Source organism: Ambystoma mexicanum, chromosome 9, assembly GCF_040938575.1.
Source record: "Ambystoma mexicanum isolate Mex_15411 chromosome 9, UKY_AmexF1_1, whole genome shotgun sequence".
NCBI lineage: Eukaryota > Metazoa > Chordata > Amphibia > Caudata > Ambystomatidae > Ambystoma > Ambystoma mexicanum.
The window spans coordinates 897,210,249-897,234,849 of record NC_090931.1 but is presented as its reverse complement, the minus strand read 5'-3'; the positions used below and the strand labels follow the sequence as shown (position 1 = coordinate 897,234,849).

The window sequence follows — 24,601 nt, the reverse complement described above, 5'->3', positions numbered from 1 at the left end:
AGTTTGTGTTGACTTGAGAGAAGTAAACAAATGTGTGGTGGCAGAGAGACACCCATTACCCAATATGTCTGAAATGTTGACCATGATTGGAAAGGCCAAGTATTTTATGAAACTTGATATGGCTTGTTCTTATCACCAGATTAAACTGGATCAGTAATCAAAGAAACTTACGGTGTTCATCACGCATGATGGTGTGTACCAGTTTTGTAGGATGCCTTTTGGGTTAATTTCAGCATCTTCAGTATTCCAGAGGGTGATGGATACATTGTTGGGTGGTATGGAAGGTGTATGGTGTTTCCAAGACAATGGCCCTCATCAGGAGGTTGGAGGTAACCATGCCGCTTTTACCGGCATGGTTGCCTCCTTACCGCAATCCGGGCCCGGGTCCCTCGAATGAGGATTTACCGGGCCATCGCAACCTTGGTGGACCTGATAATTCCCCGTCCAAGGAACCCGGACCCGGTCCAACCCCATTCCCATTCGAGCCCCCATAGGGCTCAATGGGAATAGGGATGGAGCTAACAACTGGCCCGTTAATGACGGGCCCATTGTTAGCTCCCTGTTGTCCTCACAGGACCCGGTATGAACACCTGGTTTTTCCAGGCGCCCACTGTGGGTCCCACGAGGAGACCTCGTGGTAGGGCGGAATGGGTTTACCGGCACCTTTAGCGGTGCCGGTAAACCCATTCCGCCAACCTTATAATGAGGGCCAATGTTCTTGTGTGTGGGGAGACTGAGCAGAAACTGGAAGAGAATGTGAGGAAGGTATTAAGGAATTTAAGCGGTAGGGGTATTACTTTGAGAGCTGAAAAATGCACGTTTGGAAAGAATGTTGTGGATTATCTTGGACATGAAATTTCAGAGGAAGGCCTTCGTCCAAAAAGGGAATTGGTTGAAGGGATCAAGAAGATAAGATCACCCAAGGATAAAGCGGAATTCAGGTATTTTCTAGGCATGTCAGAGTTTTATCATAAATTTGCAGATAATTTTGTCGATAGAGTGGATAAAATGAGAAGTGTGTTGAAGATGGGTATCGAATTTGAGTGGAATAATGATTGTGAGGAAGAATTCCAAGATATAAAAAGAAGTATTGACATGCCAGATCCTTTATCTATGTTTGCTACCAAAAAAAGGTGTATCATATCTTTGGATGCTAGTGGGTCAGGTATTGGGGCAGTTCTGTCTCAAGTTGGAGTGTATGGTAAGGACCTGGTCATAACTCACGCATCCCGAATGTTGAAAGGAGCTGAGAGAAATTATTCTGTTCTAGAAAAAGAAGCTTTGGCATGTCATTGGGGAATTGAAAAAATTCTGAATTTTGTATGAGGTACTGAGTTTACCTTAACAACAAAGCACAAACCCCATAAATCAATATTTCAAAAGGAAGGCTTGGATAAAGTGTCAAGAAGGGTGGCGTGCTGGGTGGCCTGGTTGCAAGGTCACAAATTTGACATAGAGGTTATTTCAGGAAAGGAGAATGTAAATGCCGACTATGTTTGGAGGTTGTGGGAGGAGAATGGGGAGTTGAATCAGGTGGCAGCAGAGGATAGTGTCACTGATGTGGTTTATGTATTTCACGATGATGTGATTACTTGAGGGGAGTGGGAGCAAGCATTGAGGTCAGATGAGATGTGGAATCGCATCCTGGGGTTTGTTGGGGTGAATGGCCCGAAAAGAGACTTTTGAGTGGAGAGGAGGGATCATTGTGGGAGGTGAGGTCAGAGTTGAGTGCAAGAGATGGAATTTTATATCGGTGGGACCGTGTTGTTGTTCCAGGCATGTTACGAAGAAGATTAGTGGAGATTGGGCATCAAGGTCATATTTGAGTGCACAGGACCAACGGGGTACTCAGAGAAGATTACTGGTGGCCAGGTTACGACCGAGTTATAGAAAGAATGGTAGGAATGTGTCTGGACTGTGTAGTGTCAGGAAACGGTGTTGTGGCAAAGAGTCAACCGGTGGTAGACGTGGAAGCATCTGTCGGTGTATGGTGTGATTTAGCAATGGATATTGGAGGGCCCATGGATTTGGGGAAGATTTATTGTGGTGGTGATCAATTTATTCTCCAGGTGGACAGAGTTAAGATAGTGAACAAAGTATCCTCTCAGTGCATGAAAGAATTTTTGCAAAGCATTTTTGAGAGTGAAGGATTGCCAAATTCCATTTTGACGGACAATGGGAGGCAATTTGTAGGTGAGATGTTTCAGAAGTATTTGAAGTTGTGTGGGATAAAGCATAAGAGAACCGCACTATACCAGCCTCAGACCAACGGAATGGTGGAAAGAGTGAATTGATGCTTCATGGAGGCTGTGCGCATGAGTGGGGCTTGAGGTAAAGACAGCTGTGAGAGAATGGCTATATGCATTACGCCTGACACCCCATAAGAAGACCGGTATAAGTGCCTTTGAGTTGATGAGGGGCAGAAAGCCGAACACTAAGGTAGCTCCACCATGGTTGGGCAGAGATAGAGAGTCTGATTGTGTGGTGTAAGGGGTCAGGGGGAGGATGAACAAGAGAAAGGATGAGTGGGTGAGAAGAATCAATGAAAAAACTGCAAGGAAGGCGATTAAAATTGAGACTGGAGATTGGACACGGATCAAAAAGGGAATCATCAAGAAGAAAGGTGATTCAATGTATTCTGAACCAGTGCATGTGACACAGGTGTTGAGGGGTGCTGTAAGAGTGCAAAATGGACAAGTATCGAATATGTCCAGAATAGCGGAGGTAGTTCTAAGATCTGATCAGGAACATAATGTTGAAAAGATAATTTCATGACGCCATGTGTTAACTGGAGGAAATTTATGTTGCAGCATTCTATATTGACATTATGTGATGAGATAATTACTAAACCGCTATTAGAGTGTAGATATCACATAGTGGATAACTTGTATATAGTTCATGGATGATATTTAGATGTGGGTAGAACAGTTCTTTTGTGTTGTGTTTCTTTTTTTGTATATAGTAAAGGGGGAGGTGTGTTGTGTATTATGCTTAAGGGGAGGGATGGAACATGAGGATGGAATACTAGCTGTATGTTCTTCTGTGGAATGCCCTGCATCACCATAGTCGGTTGGTGCAGGACCCTGATGGATGCTGGTTGGGGGTCTTCGTGTTACTACTTAACTTGGAAATAAACAGTAACTGCATAATACTAAAAGGGTGGAGGTCCGTCATTACAATTTTCCTTCACAGTCAATGTGTATTTTGTTTGTATTTTGTATTTTATTTTTTATATACCGCCTTACGCCAAAGCACTGTACATAGGATCAAAGACAGTACAAAAAATTGAAGTCAATATTAAAAACACAAAATATTTCAATCATTTTAAAAAGTCCTCATTAACCAGATGAAAGCAGATGAGGTTCGAAGAGACACCCGAAAGGAAGAATAGACAGTAATAGAACAGAGAGAGAGAGCCAGAGCGTTCTAATTTAAAGGTGCAAGGAGAGAAAAAGACCGAAAACGAGATAGAGCAGAAGGAGGAGTGGGAACTACAAGACAGAAGTGAGAGGCAGACCGAAGAGGACGTGAGGAAGATAAAAAGAGACAAGAGAGGAAAGGTAAGGAGGAGCAATGTGTATGAAGAATGAGCTCTGTCTCGTAACAGCAGAACATTCAGGTTTTGTGGCCAGGCCTCCCCTCTGCCATAACAGTCGACTGAACGTGGTGTTAAACAAATGGCTTCTTAAGTAGCAACATGAAACTCCAGCATGTACCTTTGCCCAGCATGGTGCTTAAAGAATTCCTGCGTACTTGCTTAACCTCCACAGTGTATGAACTCTCCAAGGCCAAACTCAGCCTTTCACCCTTCCGAGGTCAATAAATGAGCACCACACACACCCTGGGTAATAATGTCAAACTCAGGGGCCGTTGGCAGGTGTGGAAACGCTGGCGTTTGGGCGGCCATTAGTATTAGCCGTTGCCCCGCCCGCGTTCTGCAACCGCGGTCTAGTCTTTCTGCCTTCTGACCAGCGGCAGCCCTTTTACGTGCTCCGACCCGGAAGCCCGAGCGTTGCAACCTATTTGCATCAGGCTTCCGGGTTGGTACGCTGTTGATCTATCCTCCGCGGCTGCTTGCCGTATGTTTTCTCTCCCTCGCCTGCCTCCTTTGGCTTTCTTACTTGTATGTAGCTCGCCCTCCCCTGCTAAAGCGTTTTTCTCTGCTTTATTGGCCTTTGGCAGTCTCTCTGTGTTTTCCCCTGCTTCTCCCCTATCTTCTCCATCAGATTGCCATTCTTCAGTGTGTGGGATCCCCCTCGTAGTGGTACTCCTCGACACCTACTTAGCTGGGGCTGCTGTCCTCATGGACCTCTCGACCTCACTCTGCTCAGCCTCTTGGAACCAGCCGTCCTTACCCTGCTAAGGAAGGGGTTTTTTGTGCCTCGCGGCTTTTTCCCCTTAACTGGTCTGCTCCGGTACGGGGCACCCTTGAACCCGGGTCTGAGGGGCAAGGTGGCTTCCTCCCGAGGCAGACCTCATCTACACTCAAGAGAAGAGGCACTCTGGAAGAAGAGATTTGGAGTCAAACCTGACGAAGAGACGACAGGTGAGCAGGAAGGGGAGAGGGGTGACCCGGAATCAGGGGTTAAGTTGTCGGAATGGAGGAGTGGGCTTGACAAATAATAAGCAGCGCTGAGATACTTGAGGGTTTGTAGCGCAATATAACTGCTGAATTATTGTTATTATTATTATTATTATTATGTTTTCTGGCATTGTAGCCCATCTCGGATCTCTGCCACATTCCTTTTTTCTGGTCCAGCGAAAGAACTCTGTCCCAGCTTGGGACGGAGCAACACCAGCCTCTCCTAATTGACGGTACGGTACGTGTGTCTCCTCTCCGTACTTCAAATCTTCTTTATGGCACGGTACCCAATTATGCTCAGGTCAAATGAGGATGAGGGAGACAGGAAACCAGTGCTATCGTTGTTTACCCCCCAAACTGTGAGGTGCAGAGTACAGACATGGACAAAATTAACTCTCATTGGCAAGAGACTCCAAAGATGGTGGCCTTCTTCGGCGTGGCTCAACAGCTCACCTCTCTAATTCAATTCTTATATAAGAGTCCGGAGCATGGAGCTAGGTTATATTCCACCCCCTAAGCATTCTGAGGCGCTATGCCCCGTGGTTGCTGGCCGACCCTGTAGGTAATGGCCTGCCGCCCAAGTTAAGTGCCCAAGCACAGCGAGGGTCCCTTAATGAGTGTGGTGATGACATTACCTACAGGGTCGACCCGCCACTGAGGGGCATATCGCCACTAGCACCCGTATAGATCCCTATAAGGGTGCTAATGTTATTTTTATTTTTTACTTAAAAAAATAAAAACATACCATTGTGGCGCGGCCCGCTGCAGCACTGTGCAGCACCCGGCTGCTCTCCAAAGGTATGTTTATTTATTTTTGGGGAGTAGAATTACTCTTAGCACCCGTGTAGGAAACTACACTGGTGCTAAGATCTGAGCTGGCTGGGGAAGTGGGAACGGCAAAAGGCGTTGGTTGCTCATAGTCAGGCTGTCCTTGGTCAATACAGCCCATGTTCCAAGCATTTTCATTGGCTTAAAAAGACAAGCAGTGTGCTCTTAGAATTTATAATCCTGTTTCTTGTGAAGTTAATATATGGAGCCAAGAGTCCTACAATCTCTGAAGAAACAATACTGTGAGCCATTTAGGTTGAGATCAGGATGGCTTCCTCGATGCTCTCTTCCTCAGGCTGCTGTGTGGATACAACTGGCAGTGGCATAATTCACCAACCTGTGGACAAGCCTCAGGGCAGGGAGACACTATGGTGGCAACCAGTGCAGTATAAAAGGCTTCTTGATTTACATTCAGAGGATTAGTCAAAGAATTCATGGGTGATTAGGGGTCAGCCCCATTATCAAACACATGTTCTGATGTTTGGTGAACAGTTCAATACGATAGCCTAATGTTAAAGGATTGTGACACTACCCTACAGATTACAAGGGATCAGGGCAAAGCCCAAATTCACAAATTACTTGATGCCAAGAGGTTCGTCTAATAATAAGCTGGAACCTCGTGGGATATTACCTACAATATTTGGAGTAATGTAAGACCAAATAAAGATCACGATGGTATGATATTATATGATAGTTTATTTATATAGCGCCAATACACATTTGTGTTTCAAAGCACAGGCATTGGCTTGAGATCACAAGTCTGTGGAGGCGTGGGCAAGAATGTGACTAACAACATCATACCGGGATCCCACAAGATATCAATGATTGGAGATCAAATGCACAAGTCTTGGGCAAACCAGCATGAGATCCTCCCCTCCTCAGAACATATGCAAGTGGTGTGCCATGTCATGGTGAGAGCGAGTGTAGTGTCATCATGATGCCAGCCTGTGCATGTTCTCTGGGGCTCTGAATGAATGACAGACTGTGGAATGCAGAAGAAGCTGCCTGTATGTGCTGAGTGTTGAGAATGTGATTGTTGTGTCAGTTGGAGAGCGAAAGAGATAGTTGGCCGGGAAGAGGAAGAGAAAGTGAAGAGGGCATTTTGTGTATTTTTGCTGTGTCTACATAGGGCCTCATTATGCCCCTGGCAGTAGGGGGTTAACAGGGTTGGTAGAGCTGCCAGCCCCATAAACCCCCTACTGCCGCATTACGAGGTCTGGTCGCGGGACCCGCTAAGGCTTAGCGGGTCCCGCAAGCAGACCCGATGCTAACAACAGGCCTGTCATTAACGGGCTGCTGTTAGCATCATCCCCATTCCCATTGAGCCCTATGAGGGCTCAAATGGGAATGGGGATGTACCAGGTCCAGGTTCCCTGAATGGGGAAATACCGGGCCATCCAAGGTCGGAATGGCCCGGTATTTGCCCATTCAGGGAACCCGGACCCGGTACCCGGTATGGGGGTAGCCATGGCGCAAAAAGCGGCATGGTTACTTCCAGGGTCGTAATGAGGCCCATAGCCTGTTATCCTGATGTACCGTGTTCCGACCTGCACCGTGAAGAAATAATGTGAACTCCTTTTGTACTCAGGTGTCATGCTTAGGTACTGACGTAGGTACTTTATGCCAAAAAGCAATTTCTAACCTTGCCACCAGTCCCGAAAACACGAGGAGATGAGACCCGTGGCCCCCCTGACTGCTGTCACAGCTTCTTTGCCTGGCCATGTGCTCTTCAGACCTAGACATGGAGACTGGAAAATAGATTCGCATTGACTCTGACAGCAAATGCACTCTGAGAGCCTCAGACCGGCGCACACATAAGGCCCAGGGCACAAACCTGTAAGAGAAGCTCCCCCTCCGGCATGATTCTGTCAGCCAGTCCCCAGGCCCTCTGGTTGTCATGGCAGCGGCTGTCCTCAGCATCCCGCTTGGAGCCGTTGGTTTTAAGGGCAACTGCAATGAGGAAAGAAAAGGAACTTTAGGATTGGAATAACATTTACAATAACACTGCTGTGAATGTCAGGTTCTTTTACTCTTAGTGACTACCTCGCCGTGGGCTTTCAGGCCCAGCAAGCAATGCAGGATCAGATAAAACCTTTACGACTATATTCAGCACTTCTGCTAACTCTGTCTCACACACACCACCTGGTATTCCATCTAGGCCCTTTCACCAACAGCAGGTACTTATAGATGTTATTGTTTTCTTTAAGGGTCCAGACAACTGAAGTTATTTCATCACTTCCCATTGCATAAAAGTCTGAGGGCCTCATTACGAGTTTGGCGGCATTCCGGTGGTAACTCCGCTGAAAAATCGCCAATCTCAATTACCATTAGCGCCACTTGGTCCTAGGGAGTTACCACGGGATTACAAGTGGTGGTAATTCCCCATTTTTGGAGTCCATATGACTCCATCAGGATTTTTGGCAGATTTACTGCGCTGTAATTCTGCCGGCAGAAAAAAATCTACCAAAACTATCATTTGGTGGTGCGTGAAAAGTGGCAGTAACGGAACTACTGCTACTTTTTCCCTGCAGAGCCTACAATGATTCCTTATGGGAATTCAGGACAAACATACACACCCTTGTCACTCTCGCATGTGCTCCTCCCCCTCTCTGCTTAATAACCATGCCGCAGATCTTGCCTAACACCCCTCCTGGTGACCAGTGCATTTCTGCTCACTCCCATTACAGAGATCTCTAGAGCTTTGCTTTCTCTGCTGGCCACGCTCTAAGAGTCTTTACTTGCTCTCCAGCAGTTGGTCACTGTTTGCACTTTGCACAGCACACTGTGAATCTCACTGGAACTAAGGGTCTTTTCTGTATACCTGCATCCAGCACCAGGGCAGAAGTTCAGGGACCATGAGGGCGGACCGTGTCTGCCTACATTTTTGATAGAGCGGACGCCGTCCCCCCTGTGTTTTTCTTTTTTCAATATACATATTTATTATCCAAAGAAATAACAATTAAACAGTAGATATCGGAGCTGGCAGAAACTCATAAAAGCACAGATCATTATGGCAATAATAAAGTCAAGAAAATTAGCATGCATTTCATTCGCAGATTTACTTGGCTGTGGGGACCTTGGGCGGCGGAGAGGGGTTTTGTATGGGGGGGGGGTGACTCGCCTCATGGTTCAGAATAGCCAGCGCGCGATTGGAGGCTTTTGCGTGAGGGCTAGATAGCGTTCCGCATAGTCCATAAATGGGGCCCAAATGTCTCGAAGGAGGTTGAGACTGCCCATGCGGAGCGCGGTGACCCTCTCTGCTATGGCGATGGCCCAACATTTAGCCCACCACAGTGGGATCGAGGGACCCTCAGGGTTCTTCCAAAGGCAGGCGAGGGCGATTTTGGCAGCTGTTAACAGGTGTGTGCACAAGCGGGCCACGCTCCCTGATAGCGGTAGGTGCCCATCCCTCGTGTCTCCCAGTAAAATGATTCCGGGGTCCCATGGGATACTAAGACCTGTGATTGCTTGAATTTGCATCAGTACCCCTTTCCAATAGTGCGCCGCTTTGGGACACTCCCACAGGAGATGGAACAGCGACCCCTCTTGCGGACAACCCCACCAGCAGTTCGGCGATGTGCTTGCACCTGCCTTATACAGTTGGGCTGGTGGGATATAGTACCTGAAGCAAACCTTATACCCGCTTCCTTATTGGTGACACATTGAGTGCTGCTGTTCAGTCTTGTCCATATATTGTTCCATGCCTCTGGCTCCAGGGAGCGCCCCAGGTCTCTCTCCCAGTTCAACACATATCTCTCCTTCGGTTCTGGGTGAGCACTTTCCAGGAGTTTGAGGGCAGATATCTTGCCCCTCGGGGGGGAAGGCATTAGTGTAAATTCTAGAGGTGTTAGGCCTCTGGAGCCACGCTCTTTGACGGTGCGTTGAGAGATCCAGTGGCGCCTCGGCCGGAGCTCGGCTTCTCTGCCTCCTTACACCATGAGCTCCAGGCCACGCCCACCATCACTGTGATGTATACAAGGATTTGCAGGGAAGTGGGTGTAAATAAAGCAAAAGAGCTAAAACACAACCCATTAAGCCGCATGGTGCAGAAAAAGAAGGAATCTGAATGTGCCAGCTTAGTAGGTTATACTGTTGCGCAGAGTGGTTTTTTGCAGTTGGGGATTTTGTAAATTAGTGCATGGTGGAGGTTTGTGAGGAGGTGTGTAAAGGGAAAAACTATGCTTTTAAGACTTCCCTTTTCAATGATGAGTATAAAACGGTATGTTATAGATATGGCACCCCTTGTTCAGAGTACAGACGCTAGTGACACAGCCAGCTCCTAACTTTCATTTGTGACGTTAAGAACAAACTCAAAGGATTGCAGAAACGGGCTTCTCTGGTATCATTACATAACTACTTGCATTGACATTTTAATGCTTTTCAGAAAGTTGATCATTTAGATTTGCCATGGGATAATATGTTAGGCGTGACTACTGATGGTGCCCAAGCACTGAATGTATCATACATCAGGAGGAAATGTACACAATATTTTCAATTCACAGAAGTCATGGACTTCGTTGTGAAAACAGTTCACTTTAAATCACATAATATGTCCAACTTTTTTTTAGAAAATTCAATTGCAGTTTATGTGATGTCCTACATCACACAGATGTATGCTGTTTTAGTCATACGCGTGTTCTGAATCGATCATTTGTTTTATAACAGGAAAAAAATGATTCCTTGATGAGAAGGGACTGGACATTTTTATCATGCAAGATATTGACTAGGGAGCAGGCTTTGCTTTTTTAACTGACCTTACAGGCCGTCTGAAGTAATTAAATTTAAATGTGCAAGGAAGCCAAAATCCCGTCTTTGACATGCTTGAGGCAGCTTGTGCTTTTGAAATCAAACACCAGCTAGAAAAAGGGATGCTGGTAGACTTCCTGGCAAGCAAAAAGGATTTCCCTGGTGGAAACTATGGCAAAGGCTACCATTCGTGAAGGTCCTTCTCCAATTGCAAGGTGTGTTTGGAAATTGTTTCATGAAATTCAAATCAAAATGTTCCACCTGATCTTCATCTTAAAGTGACTGAACTTGTGTGCGCTTGTATCCTTAAAAATAAACACAACTCCTAAACAATACATTTTGGTAACAAATTTTACAGAACGGTTACAAATGAGAACAAAATGATGGCAATATAGAGCACTGTAAATCTATTCTGAAGCAAGACCAGTTTTCATAAAAACTATGCACGGGGATTTCATCTCAACAGATGGTATAATGAATTGAAAATGAGAGTCCCCTACTGTAAGAAATTGTTGTGTAGAGAGGTGAAGAGGAACATGGTGATAGTCGTACTGAAGGTTGATGGACTCTAAAAAGCCCAGGCAGGTGCTCACCTCTTCCAGCGACTCCTTAAAAGGGGATTGGGACGAAGGCTATATTAGAACCAGTAAAAACATTCTAAAAGATGTGCCTGACTTCTTGAACTCTGTATAGCTGAGGGTAGTGCCTGCATTCTAAATTGGGTAGGCTCTTGTTGTGATGTAGGGAGTAGTTACCCTGGCCCAACAACTCCCTCCAAACAACATAATTCACAGACTCAATGAGTGAAGGATTTAAGGAGGCAGGATTGAGAAATTACTTGAAAGACTTGGGGCCGAACTAGAGAGAGTTAGTAGGTCGAAGTTCTCCTTTATCCTGTCCACAAATTCCTTGAGAGCTTTTGGCATATGAACTTCCCACATTATTTTGCTGGGGACCTCAGTGGGGACAGGAGGAATCCTCCTCTTCCTCCCCAGGAGAAGTAACGAGTAAACTCTTATAAGACATTGAAAAGATCCCATAGCTACAACAGCCTTAACAAAAACAGTCTCAACTAAGGCTACAGTTTGTTCTGGATATATAACAACAGGTGTCCCTGCAGTTGGCTGGTATCTTGTCAACCTGGAAATACTTGCCCCAGGGCTCAAACTTTGCACTCACCACTTGCCACTGGCTACTAATAATTGACTCTTGGCAAGTAAGAAATGGAGAGCTGGGTGTATGTGTAGAATCGAGGAGCCAGTGACATGTTATGGCTGACTAGTAGCTTTCAACTGGAAATGTTTACCCCTGTGTTGCCGTATGTTGAGCACTTTCTCCGTAACATTTTGTACGCATGCATTCAGTCTCAACTGTGTCCCCCGTTTGTCAGGGCACCCAAATGCTAACATGTACTGTTCTGCCTCAACATTGAAAAACCCAGAAATGGAGGGGTGGGTTCCAGTCTAGAAAAGATCAGGCAAAGACAGAGCCCAAGGTGTCCAAAGCCCTTTCAGTGCTCCATCGCTGTTTGCCACACAAAGTCTCAAAGGAAGTGGAACCAGGAATTTCCTACTTTAAATGTTCCTTGCTTGGCATTAATGAAGCTGTCAAAAAAGGAGAGTTAAACCAGTGAGCGGCTCTGTGCCAAGCCCCAGAGTTCCAACCTGCCAGAAGCAGACCAAAAAGGAGAGCTACACCTAATAGATCTTGAGGAGAGGTTGAAGCGCAAACTCCTTCTTGTAATAGAATACCTGAAGCGCAGTGCCCAGAGGTTAACGGTGATGCTGCTGATCATTTGACCACTAGGTGTCTCCTTGTCAACCAACATTCATTAAAGGTGGAGAAGCCAGCACCTGCATGTCCTGGCCACATGACCTATGGGTGCAATGTTTTCAAGCACATAGACGTACAAGTGTGTGTCACACCCCATAGCTTTGGTAGACCTGAAGTGAGAGAACGTGCCTGGTAAACCCCTCACTCAACTGGGAATCAGGGCACAATCCTCACCACCAATGTCATTTGTCCCAATAGACCCTATGCAGCCTATTTTGCTCTTTATTTATGCACTCTAATTTTTTGTCGGGTCAATTTACTGGTCTGGCCCATACAAATTCACGTCAAAATGTATTTCAGAAACACTGCCTTATTTTATGGTGCACTCAACTACTGCAACTTAACGGGATTGTAAACACAGGGCTCCAGTCCAGTGAATGCATTAGCTCTGCGCTTTGGAACACCTGCTTCTGTACTACAGCCCATACAACTCTTTGCACACCTACTTTGTGGAAAGGCAGGTGTGACCAAAAAATCCTTTAAAGTGTGTAGACACTTAGGCAGCCATCATTCCAGTTACGCGGATAGGCTCATAGACAAGACAAGCGTCTGCGAAACCCTCAATCCACTGTGGCCAAGGTTGGCACTGTTATAATTTTTAGATTTTATAATTCCACATGTTTTCCCATACAGATTCGAACATGGAGATCCATTCCAGTGATTGCGTATACAGTATTAAAAACCCGTTACGTCACTGTAGCACCTGTTCTAAGAGATACAGTATGAATCCTATCACATGTCTTATGGCAGTATTGCCTGTCTGCACAATGCCAGTTTATGTATGTATTCTGGTCAGTGCCTAGAAAGTCCTAATTTCAATATCATTGTTAAAAAGAATTTTGGGAACAGTTCCTGAGAATTGGAGAAGAAAGGCAACTTCCTTTCTAGGAGGTTGCTCTTCTCAGTGAACCACTGTCCACCACCACTGTAAGGGGCACAGCAATTGCTTCTTTAAAAGCGTTGCTCACATTAAGCTCCCCACCTCCTCCAAAACCCACCAGAACGAGTGCCAGAGCTACAGTTTTTGGGCCATTCATCAAGGATACTTGCTGACGTACTGTGTGACTGCTCCATAACGTGGCAGAACTTAAAACAGAACAATGCTAGGGATCTGCATGTTATAACTTTTCCTGATGTGACAACAGTCCTGATCAAAACAAAGGGACAGATTACAAGTGTCACCATTCTCTGAACAGGGTATTTAACCAAACCCAATCTGTTGATGACACCAATCTGTGAATGGGGAACAAACAGCTCAAGAAGAAGAATGCTGAGTTAAAGGCAAAAGCCAGGAGGGAGATAGAGGACCACTTTACTGTGGAGAGTACGTTATTGTGCCTTACTGTGTGCCTCTTTCCCTCAGGGATGTTATTTGGGGGTCACCAGGGGTCGCAGCCGCGACCCCTGTGTTTTCCCTAGCTACCCTTGCAATCTCCATTGATACCCATCTAAAAGAAAAAGAAATACATGTTTTGTAACTCAAGCTCCTGGAGTAGCGGGGTTCCCTGCAACCAATGCAGTGTGGGGGGCCGCCACAACAGGTCTGGAGGTCCCCCGGAGCAGTCTTCATCCATCGGGGTGAAGGCTGTACCAGGGTTTGCAGCAAGAGAAGGAAGCGCTCAGTAGGGGTTGGAGCTGACCATGACATGTGGCACGTGTCACATGCCACATTCAGCTCCAACCCCTTCTCCCAGCTTCCAGGTTCCTGTTTGTGAGCAGCATGGAGGTGCCGAGGGTGGCCTGGAGTGATGGCCCAAAGCTGGAAAAACAGTTAAGAAGGCTTTTTTTATCGTGATATGCATTTCACATGTGTGAAGTGCGGGTCAGATGTACGTATGTGCAAAGGGACAGTGAGTGGTGGGCGAATGAGATGAAATCTGATAGTGTGTGTGTTTGAATGTTCTGGGCGGGTTGGTGTGCGCCTATGTAAATAATGCAGTCAGAGTGAATGTCAGAGAAGGTGTATGAGTGAGTCACTGGTTGGTGAATGAGTATGAATGTGGTAGTGTGTGTTTAAATGTTCTGTTTGGGTGGTTGGGTGTGCCTTTGTATAGAATACAGTGAGAGTGGATGTAAGAGAAGGTGTATGTGTCAGTGACTGGTGGGTGAATGTGTATGAATGTTACAGTGTGTTTCAATATCCTGGATGGTTACTTGTCTGTGTGGAGAATGCAGTGTGAGTGCATGCGAGAGGTGGTGTATGGGTCAGTGAATGGTGGGTGAATGAGTAGGAATGTGATAGTGTGTGTTTTTGCATTTTCTAGGTGGGTGGGTGCATTCCTGTGTGGAGAATGCAGTGCAAGAGGACGTGAGAGGTTCATGGGTGAGTGAGTAGGAATATGTGCGTGTGTGTGTGTGTAAATGTTCTGGCCGGGTGGGTGCCAGTGTAAGTGTATGTGAGAGAAGGTATATGGGTGAGTGACTGGTGGGTGAATGGGTATGAATGTGATTGAGTGTGTAAATGCTTTGGGTAGGTGGGTGCATGCCTGTGTGGTGAATGCAGTGTGAATTCATGTGAGAGGACATGTATGGGTGAAAGGGGATGCCTGCATGTGTGTGTGAAGGACTGGGGATCACTTGAACATTTTGGACACATCCTTTATTGACTTTGCATGCCTTATTGGTATTTACGGGCAAAGTCAAGTTCATGTGTGTCATTACCTGGCTAGAATGGCATTTTTGTACAGCCAGTCCAGCCATTGTTTACTGTGACAAGACATTTATTACTCGTCATCTTTGATAAAGCAAGCATGGTAAGTAGTAGTACCTCGCTAGACTGACATTTTGGTGTAGTGGCCTGTATATTTCTTACTGTAGCATGACTTTTTATTAACTGATCATCTATGATGAAGCAAGGATGATAAGTGTTCTTATGGGTCTAGACTGGCTTACACTGGAACCAGTTTGGACAGATTTTCTTATTGTGACATGTCATTTTTAATGAACAAACCAACTGGAGTATTTTATTACATATATATCTTATATAATATATGGCATATATTGGCAGAGCCAGCTTTGTGCCTAGTGCCAGTACTGATACTATAAAAAACATCTCAAATTGAACATGAATATGTTCCTATATAGGAATACTAGCATATGTTGGTGGAGCCAGCATGGAAATGTATGGGCATAGCCAGCATGAAAATGCTTTTTATATTGTCATATATTGAAGGGACCGGCATGACAATGCATTGGGAAATGCGCTTGTGCACCTTTGGTGACTTGCATCTATTGTACTTTTTTCTGTGTTACCCTACACTCTACAAAACTGATTGCAAACTGTCTGGTCTTCTACCCACATTTGCACAGAAGGTGTGGTGTGTAATTAATCATTTTAACCCATTATTTAAAACATGTCCTCATGGGAGGGGGAAGAAACCCCCTGACCCCACCCTAAACCTGTTTTCCTTAGTTCGGCCCCCTCGCTATGCTCGGTCGCAATTGCTTATTTGGGGCAAATATTTACACCCTCCAATAAAACAACTCGCCAACCACCACTGGTGGCTGGTATATTTTGGGACCAGTGTCGCCCCCTTCTTTCTATGCTAGGTGAAACATTTAAGCTTTTATTAAAAAACATATTTATGTCTTTTACTTAGTAGTGCATGCCCCTGCATCACGGACATTGCGCACACATGGTGGTCTGGGCCGGCCTGGGATGTGGCTTGCCCTGTGCTTTGTAGAGCTTGGGGTGGGTGGGGGGTCCTCAGCATGGCTCACAGGGGGGCCCTAAAACTTTGCGCTACACCACTGATTGGGCTCTGCTCACCTTGAACACATTCAAGTGTGATGTGAATGGTTGAGAGGGGCAGCAAAATAGACAAGGGCCTTGCTTTGGCGCAACACTGTTTAAGAAAATAAGCGTTGGACACAGAGTCGCAGAAGTGAGAGAACCATTCAGTGACCCACCCCTCCCCACTCAAACTTCCTTCTTGTGGAAGCTTCATTCATGGGCTGGTCATGGGGGGATCATTGAATAATGCTCCTCGCACATATAGCTCTGAAAATCCTAGATGCATTGAGCACCACTCTTGAGGGAAGTGCAGACCTCCCTCCCTCACCTCATCCCATTAAAAAAGATTGGAGAAGATTCATGTATCAAAGCCTCAGACATTAAGGTGTTATGTTCGGCACTGGGTTGCGGGGGACAACATGTGGTTGCTTGTCACATAACTGAAAGATAAATGCACATGGAGACAGATGGCCTCAGCTTACACCAGCACAAAAGGTTTATTCTATCGTAATGGTAGCTGACTCATAGATACATTTATAGCCAAGGAATTTTGTTGATACTAAATCCTGGTCAATCATTTAATTGTCAGGCCTTGTTCGTGGAGCATTTTGCTCCTGGGTAAACAGCCAGTGCACACCTCCCCAGGTCAGTGCTTTGTTGGCTTGTTTAACACATCAATGCCACAGATAAGGAATACTTCTGCGTCCATTGATCTATAGATGTTTCATACACTAGCTCTACCCTGCGTTATGGATTTTGGTTATCCTGTTACAAGTACTGCATTATGTTTGTTTTACATATAGGCTCCATGTCGAATAGGGAAAATGACATTCCCCAAATGTGTGATCGTGGACAAATCTCGCTTCCTTCTGTGCCTCTGTTCTTAGATCTGGCTGAAATGTGAGCACCTGGAAACACGGTTGTTAGACGCATCTGAATGCTATGTGCCATCACTTTCCGTGATGTCACTTGGGGCGGGGTCAGGTCACATCACTTCCTGTGATGTCATCAGAGGTCAACGGCCGTATGATGTCACTTCTGCTACCCCTGCCATTTTGGTGTAATTACATCTTGCTTTACCTATTTTTGTTTAATATAGGCACTCAAAGTGTTTGATATGAGTTGTGCCATTGACAGTCTTTCATATGGTGTTACAGTACTGTTTGTTGTATTGTGTTCCTGTCACTTCCCATTTGTCAGAGCCTATGACATTAACATGCTGTACATTTTCTTCCTTTAGTGCCAGGACTTTCGCTGCAGGGACTTATCTGGTTGAGGACCTGAGCAAGACAGACCCATTACTTCTCCCTCTTTTTTACATGTCTTGAACATTAAAACCCTCAAATATCAATACTGGCGCTCCTCACACTGTTCTCTCTTGCACGCCTTCAGCCGTCAAGGTGCGTTGTATGTCATTATGCATGGGGACTTTAATTTTGTCAATATATTTTAATAAAAAATATACAGTCTGTGTGTCTGTAGTGTGTGTGTGGCTGTGTGCCAGGGGGTGTCAGACCTTTGTAATTTGTATTTACAATCTACTTATTATTATTACTGATTGATAAACAAATCTGCTTGCATACCCCATGAGGTCTCTGGGCACTGGTTATGTTAATGTTAAAGGGTATTTGTATGTCGCACTATCACCACCAGAGTGGTCCCCTGGCGCTCTGGTGGATCTGAAAAGTAGGGTGTGAAGGGGTTGGGGTGGAGGGTTTAGTAGGGTATAGCGGGAATAGGTAGAGCGAGAGTGACAGTGATGGCTTAAGGAAGCCCTAGTAGCCAATCATGGGCCTTGTAACTCAGAGGTGGGAACCACCAATGATATGATATGATATGATATTGCATTTATAACGCGCCTATACACAAGTGTTTCAGGGAGCGACGAGGCAAGGGAGGGAGCACAGACAAGCGATCCTACTAGGCCAGGTAGATCACACAAGTACATGGGAAGGGGAAGGAGGGAAGTGTAGAGGGGAGGGGAGAGGGGAGGGGACAGTGCAGTACATGGGATAATAAGATAAATAACAAGTAAAGGTACAGCCAGCAGGTGGAAAGTGCAAGGATAAGTGCAGACAACAGGTGTCAAGTGCTAGTAAGGGACTGTAGGGATACAGAAACAGCCCCCATGTGCGGGGGTTGTCAGGAAGGCAGTGCAGGAGTGCGACTGGCGGGCAGGGGGCCTGGGCACGAGATCAGCGGGCGGCCAGGTAACCAGTGCAGTATCATCAGCCAGGAAGTCAGCAGAGGAGAGGAGGAGAAAAAGCTGAAGCAAAGAGAAAGGTTTTGAGGTGCTTCCAAAACCGGAGATGATTCTCCTCAAGTTTCAAGAAGGCAGGGAGGCTGTTCCAGAGGGAGGCCTCAGCCGAAAAAAGAGACCTACCACCAACTCGTTGCTTGGAGAAGTGTCTGACCCAGAGGGAGTTGGAGGTGGATGAGCGAAGAGCTTGAGAAGGAAGATATTTAGGAAGGGAGAGTTGAAGGTATTGAGGCCCCAGAAGGCCTTATGGACATTGCAGAGGGTTTTGAACTTAATCCTTGAGCCACTGGGAGCCAATGCAGAGATTTCAGTCCTGGGGAGATACGATCCCTGGGCTTGAGGCCAAGGACAAGTCTCGCAGTCCTGTTCTGGATGAGTTGCAGAGGGCGCAGAGTAGAAGCAGGCAGATTTAGAAAGAGGCTGTTGCAATAGTCCAGCCTAGAGAGAACCAGAGCCCTGGAGATGGTGAGCTTCTGGGGGAAGGAGAAGAAAGGAAGAATACCTCTGAGGAGGTGCAACTGGTAGTGAGACTTTTTAGAGACGTCAGAGATGTGAGGAGAGAAGGAGAGTGTGGAGTGGAAGATGATCAAGGTTTTTGGACTCACAGGAGGGAGTAGGAAGAGGGCCAAGAGAGGCTGGCCAGAGTGTGACAGGAAAGGAGGGAGCGGGTGTGCCGATGAGGAGAATCTCAGTCTTACTGGCATTAAGGCAGAGCTCATTGGTGGCACATCACTCCTGGATGGCGGACAGACAGTCAGAGATCAGAGAGGCAGAAGAGGTGGCTGAGGGAAGCCTGAAAATGAGCTGAGTGCCATCCGCATAGCACTGGAAGTTGGGGCAGAGTGCGGCAGTGCGGTGGGCAAGAAGTGCCAGGTATTGGTTGAACATCCATGGGGAGAGGTTAGACCACTAGTGAACACCACAGGTAGAGATAGAGATAGATGAGAGGAAGGACCCATCTTGAACCTGGGAGGGTCGATCAGAGAGGAAAGAAGTCAGCCACAATCAGGGCCAGAGGGAGATCTGGTAGGCAGAACCTAGACTCCAAACACACCGCTACGGTGGGGAAACACACAGGCAGCGCATGGGAAGTGTGCTAGCAGAAAATACAATTTAGCAGCACAAAATGGGGAAAGGGGCCAAAACCAGACCTTACCTTACGCAATGGGACCAATCCTACTGATAGTAAAATAATAAGATTGATTTTAGTCACGCCACAGCCCGTTCCAGGTTTTTGGCCACAGCCCGTTCCAGGTTTTTGGCGGCATTGGCAGCAAAACGGTGACCCCCCTTCCGAAGAAAACTTGAAGGAGGGAACACATACAAGCATTTGACTAGAAAGTCTTAAGAGCTGGGATAGATAATAGCAACAAAGTCTTACTCTAGGAGACGGAAGAGCTAGATTATTGACTCATTTTAGGGCTAGGCATGCAATTTGGAACTGATTTCTTTCCCATATGTTCAGCCAATCCAGAGACCGTCTAGCTTTGGATACATGATCTATTTTTACAGGGGCCGCAGAAGAGTCTTGTAGTGCGTTGGCATAAACTAAATGAGAATTCACCAATGTGCCCACAATTATGGCTCAGTGGTGATGGGAAAGCAGTGGCCTGACCTTTTTCTTAAGTCTGAGTTGGTGAAAGCCACTACATTAGCGCAAGGCTTAAGGGCATGGCAGATTCAAAAATACCATTTTTCACCTTTTCCTCAAGTGAAAGCCGAACAAGGTACGGATCTGAGTATTCTGCAGCTATTTCCTTATCCTGACATCAAATAAAATCCCCCCACCCATTTTGTGGCCATTAAACTGTAAGTAAGTGGTGCTCTCTAGCCTGGGTTTGGGTGATTTTTAAGAAGTCCAACACATTCCTGCACACCTTAGCATACACTTGACTGTTAATCTGCATACGACTGCACCATCATTGGGCGAGACCTCAATAGACTGAAGAGCCGAGTGGGGATAGGTTGAAGGATATGAAGAAGAGTTGGGAGCCCTGCAGGACCCTGCAGGGCACTTGCAACACAGAGGAACATAAATGGCCCATCTGAACTCTCTGTGTTCTGTTCGATAGAAAAGATATAAACCAGCAATACGTGTTCTTGGCAGGATGACCAATAGTTGATAAGATCTGAAGGAGGGAGGTGGGTCTCACGTATCAAAGGCAGATGATAGAGCCAACATCACCAGAAGGAAGGCACCTCCCTGGTACACTACTTCCAGGGAGTAATGCCCAAAACTCAGCAGAGCCATCTGTGTATCATGACGTGCATGAAAGCCTGTCTGATGTGGGCAGAGGCATTGATGTGGACAATTGGAGGACTACTACTTGTTCCACGTTCTTTTATACCGGAGGAAGATTTGTAATAGGTCTACATTTTGCTGGTACAGCACAGTCAAGAGAAGGCTTCTTCAGCATGGAAGATATTAGTACCGCCTTAAAGGAAAGTGGCACTACCCCTGCCGGGAGCTAGCATTGATTAATTGTGCAATGCACCTGGACAAAAGTGCAGGATATGAACCAATAACCGGCCAGGAGCAGGGGCATGGGGTAGGTGAGGTTCTGCATTCGGTATCTGGGTTGATAGGTTTGAATTGTCTTATAAATCCTTCAATCTCAGGGGAATCCGCGGTGATAAAGTGATTACAGGTGAAGAGGTCAACAATGACAAGGAAGGGGGGGGTTGAGACAACTCACTTATCTTTCAGTCAGACTTTAATTCTTTCAATGTATACAATAAAAACTGGTTAAGTGATTCATTCAGAGACAAAGAAGAGGCACTATCAAGAAAGCAGATAGAGGGATTTGCGCGTTGATTAACACAATTGTAAAGGGTCTTTCTTTTATTTGAAGTGAAATCAATGTTGCCTGCCCAAAAAGACTTTTTAGCAGCCAAAACAGCCTTTTGATATTGATTTAATGCCACAGAACATAAAAGCATGTTCCCTGTTTTTTATGCCTGACCCAGTACTGTTTCTTTCTTCTTTTGGCCTGCTTATGCTTTTCACATAAGGATTAAATCACGGGCTAAAATGAAACTGTTTCACAAACATTTGCCTTGGGGAGATTGTATCCGAAAATAGATGCTGCTTTCCAAAAAGGTCCCTTAACAGCGCACTTTGTAGTGTCTATCAGGTGAGGTGGAGGTAGATGAAAGGGACAGGATGTTCAGTCATTAAACCAAGGACCAAGTCTGTTGCCATTACTTTGGGTCCGAAAGAAAGTTGGTCTTTATTTCTGTTATAGAACATATGAGAGAATGGGGAAGAAAAAAAGGAATCAAAAAATGATCTGACCAGATGACTGGGCTAGTGGTTGAGGACTTGATGTCCGCAAGGGTGAATAGAGGACATCTAGGTTCTACTCTCCAGTGTGCATAGGACCTGAGATGACAGGGGTAAAACCCTGGGAAAATAACGATTGTGAAAGCCATTGTACAACTCTGGGACTCGAGGCCGGAATCCTGACGGGTTTTTAGGATTTCCCTCATTAATATTCATGATGAAAAATGTGCATACATTTAGAATCATTTTATGCAAATTTATTTCATGAATATTAATGTCCTTTTATACTGAAAAACCAGCATGGATCTGGCCATCGAGGCCTGGAGTTGGAAAACCCAGACTGACTAGCAGATCATTAACATTGTGAACCAACAGAATAAAACCCCCTAAAACTGTGACATGGCAGAATTAAAGAAGAAGAGTGGTGAGTTGATTAAGAGAGAGTTTTAGATTAATGGCCTCACATCCTTTTGGTCTGTAAGAAATCAAACAGACTATTTAAGGCCTCATCCTAGACATAGGAATCAACATATAGGGCCTCATTACATGGTATGCGGTAACCATGGTGCTTTCAGCGCCATTGTTGCCGCCGGTATTTTACTGTGTCCGCCTTGGTGGATGGCGGAATTACCGCCCTACTACAAGGTGAGTGGGGGCGGTAATTCCCCATTCACCAAGGCACTTCCCCATTCCCATTTTTGCCCCGATAGGGCTCAATGGGAATGGGGAAGGAGCTAATTACGGTACCGCAAATTGTGGTACCGTAATTAGCACCAAGGTCCCTTTGCGGGCCCGTTCCTTAACGGCTGGTAAAACCAGCCGTTGAGGTCGGGTCCCGTAAAGGGACCTCGTAGTAAGGCAGTAAGGGTTTACCGGTAACGGTGCCCTTACCGGTACCGGTAAACCCTTACCGCATTCTGTGTAATGAGGCCCATAGTCCCATCCCTATATGCAATCCAGAGGTATTGGGGAAATGGACCTCATTACTAGTATAGTAGTATGGAAAAGCCTGCAGTAAAATGGTGCGAATGGAATTACTGACACTTTACTGCTACTTAACACACTGCTTCACAATACATTTTGGAGGTGAAGTGAAGGATTTACCTCCAGCACAGAACATGAGGTAAATCGTCCACTTTGTCTGCAAAAACTGTACAATTTGCCGCAGAATTTCTGGTTGTCCAATAAAAACCTGATGGAATCCAAAAACGGATAGTCACACCATCTTGCACCACTCATAATACTGTGGTAATTCCACAGGGCCAAGTGGCGGTACTAGTAAATGATTTTGGTGGTAATTGCAGCAATTTACCACCAAACTCGTAATGAGGATCAATGTTTATCATTATTATTTTTCCCATATGTTTTTCCAATACAACTTATTTTAGGGTGAACTCAACTCCTTCTACTTGTAGAGCAATCTCTGCTCTTCACACTCCTTTGGTCCCTTGCTATCATGATTGCCACGTAATCTATGGCCAATGTTCCTGACATGCCCGTGCAAATTCCACCTCACCTAACCCCAAAATGGCTCCAAATGAAACAAGGTAGCCGAATACAGGGTCACGTATTTATTGCTGGCCCATGCTGGTCAACAGGCACTGGCAGGAGATGAAGTGGCTAACCCTCAGTGCATATAGAGGTTTATTTAACCAACGGGATGCGTGTGCCTAAATAAACAAAAATCCAATTTGTTGAACATGTATTCATCTATGGGCATTTGGCTTTTGCCTAAAACCTGATGTTTGCATATCCAAAGTGAGACTGACATATTCTGATACAGGATTAAGTATTCATTGCTGTCCCATGTTTTTGTACAGCCTCTCCTCTTGTAGGACCTTTTTAATATGGGCAATTGTCCTGCGGCAAAGGTCTTGCGAAATATCTGAAACCAAAACATTGTAATGCCAATGATTAGCTCAGTACTGGCCATGGGTTTATGAACCAGATTCAAATATACTATGAGGCGTGCCCACACTATTTAACCCAGATTTACGTCCAGAGATTCATGCGGCAGTCCTGACTCAATAACCCTGGTTTTCCATATGTCTTGCATCCGAAGAAATGTGTTGGATTGTTGCCCTTTATTTGGTGTGTGTCTTGGGCATAAATATTTTTCACATGTGCGACTAGCACACCACAGACAATGTGCTCCTTGAAGATGGTGGTGCACATTATGCCAAAGATGAACATTGGGCATGGACCACTGTTGGTGTCTCCTGTGACTGAATCCCATTGGTGGGTCTAGGAAGTGTGGTGAGGAGAACCTTGGAGGGCTGGGAATTCACATACTACATGGTGGTAACGATGCAGAAGTATACAGAGAACTCCAAGGGGCTTTGCCCCCCAACTTGTTTGCCCAGGATGCTAATCACCCACTAAATGTGAGGAGTGAGACAGACTTGGACAGAGCAGAGTGGCTCCGGTGCCATTGACTTGCAGAACGAAATCGCAGCAATGGAATCAGTATAGGAGGATAAGCGATACCTCACCTACGTTCCACCCAAAGGAAACCATGAACGAACACTAACAGCAAACCGGAGGAGATGATAATCCCCCACACTGACACAGAGGAGCCATGGCATACTCAGGCAGCCACTATGACAGGGACGCCTGAGACCAAGTTGGTGCCCTGCCACCTCTCCCCACCACTCACCCCCCACCTTGATCCTTCCATCTACTGAGCCGTGGACCGGCAATTAGAAACACAAACACTAGTTAGCAAACATGTGGAGGGGGTGGGACATGCATCCCTCTACCAATCCTATGACAAGGATAATAACCAATCTCCGGAATCTACACAAGATTCACAACTGCCAGCAGGGTGCAGGCATTAAATGGGGCTAGAATTAAGAAACTGTGTGTTCGCTTGGAAACAAGGATGCAATTTGCAGGCATGCAACAAAAGTGAGCAGGGGAGTGGAGGAAGGAGGAGAGAGAAAAGAAATTAAGGCTTTGGAGGAGGAAAGTCCAGGAGAATGGAGGAAGGAGGAGAGAAAACAGTTAGGCCGGCACTGGAGGAGTGCAATATCAGGAGCAAGAAGGGTAAAGTAAGCCATTGAAGGAGGGGCAGGCGCTTGAGGAGAGTAGGAGAAGGAAGACAGAGTAAGCCATTAGAGGCAGGATGACGATGCTAGAGTGCACAGGAGGAGGATAAGGAGGTCCAGTGAAAGGTAGCACCATTGGCCAAGATAAGAGGGCAAACGGCTAAGGGGGCCAAAGCTAGGGTGCAACCAGGGCAGCCAGGCTGAAGGAGTTGAGAGCTGTGTGGACATGGGAAGAAGTGAGCGTATGCATACGCTTGCCAGGTGTCCTACTCTGGATATTGGTGGGACC

At 46.0% G+C, this 24,601-nt stretch overlaps 1 protein-coding gene across 1 annotated transcript in view; it reads right to left on the bottom strand.

The window, feature by feature from the left end:
- The window catches only part of LOC138488752 (aryl hydrocarbon receptor-like), a 654,410-nt gene that overhangs the window by 218,357 nt on the left and 411,452 nt on the right, over positions 1 to 24,601 (bottom strand). Inside the window, exon 3 of the mRNA XM_069616026.1 lies at positions 7,245 to 7,360. Within this exon, the coding sequence (XP_069472127.1) occupies positions 7,245 to 7,360 (116 nt within the window). The remainder of the gene's footprint in view (positions 1 to 7,244; positions 7,361 to 24,601) is intronic.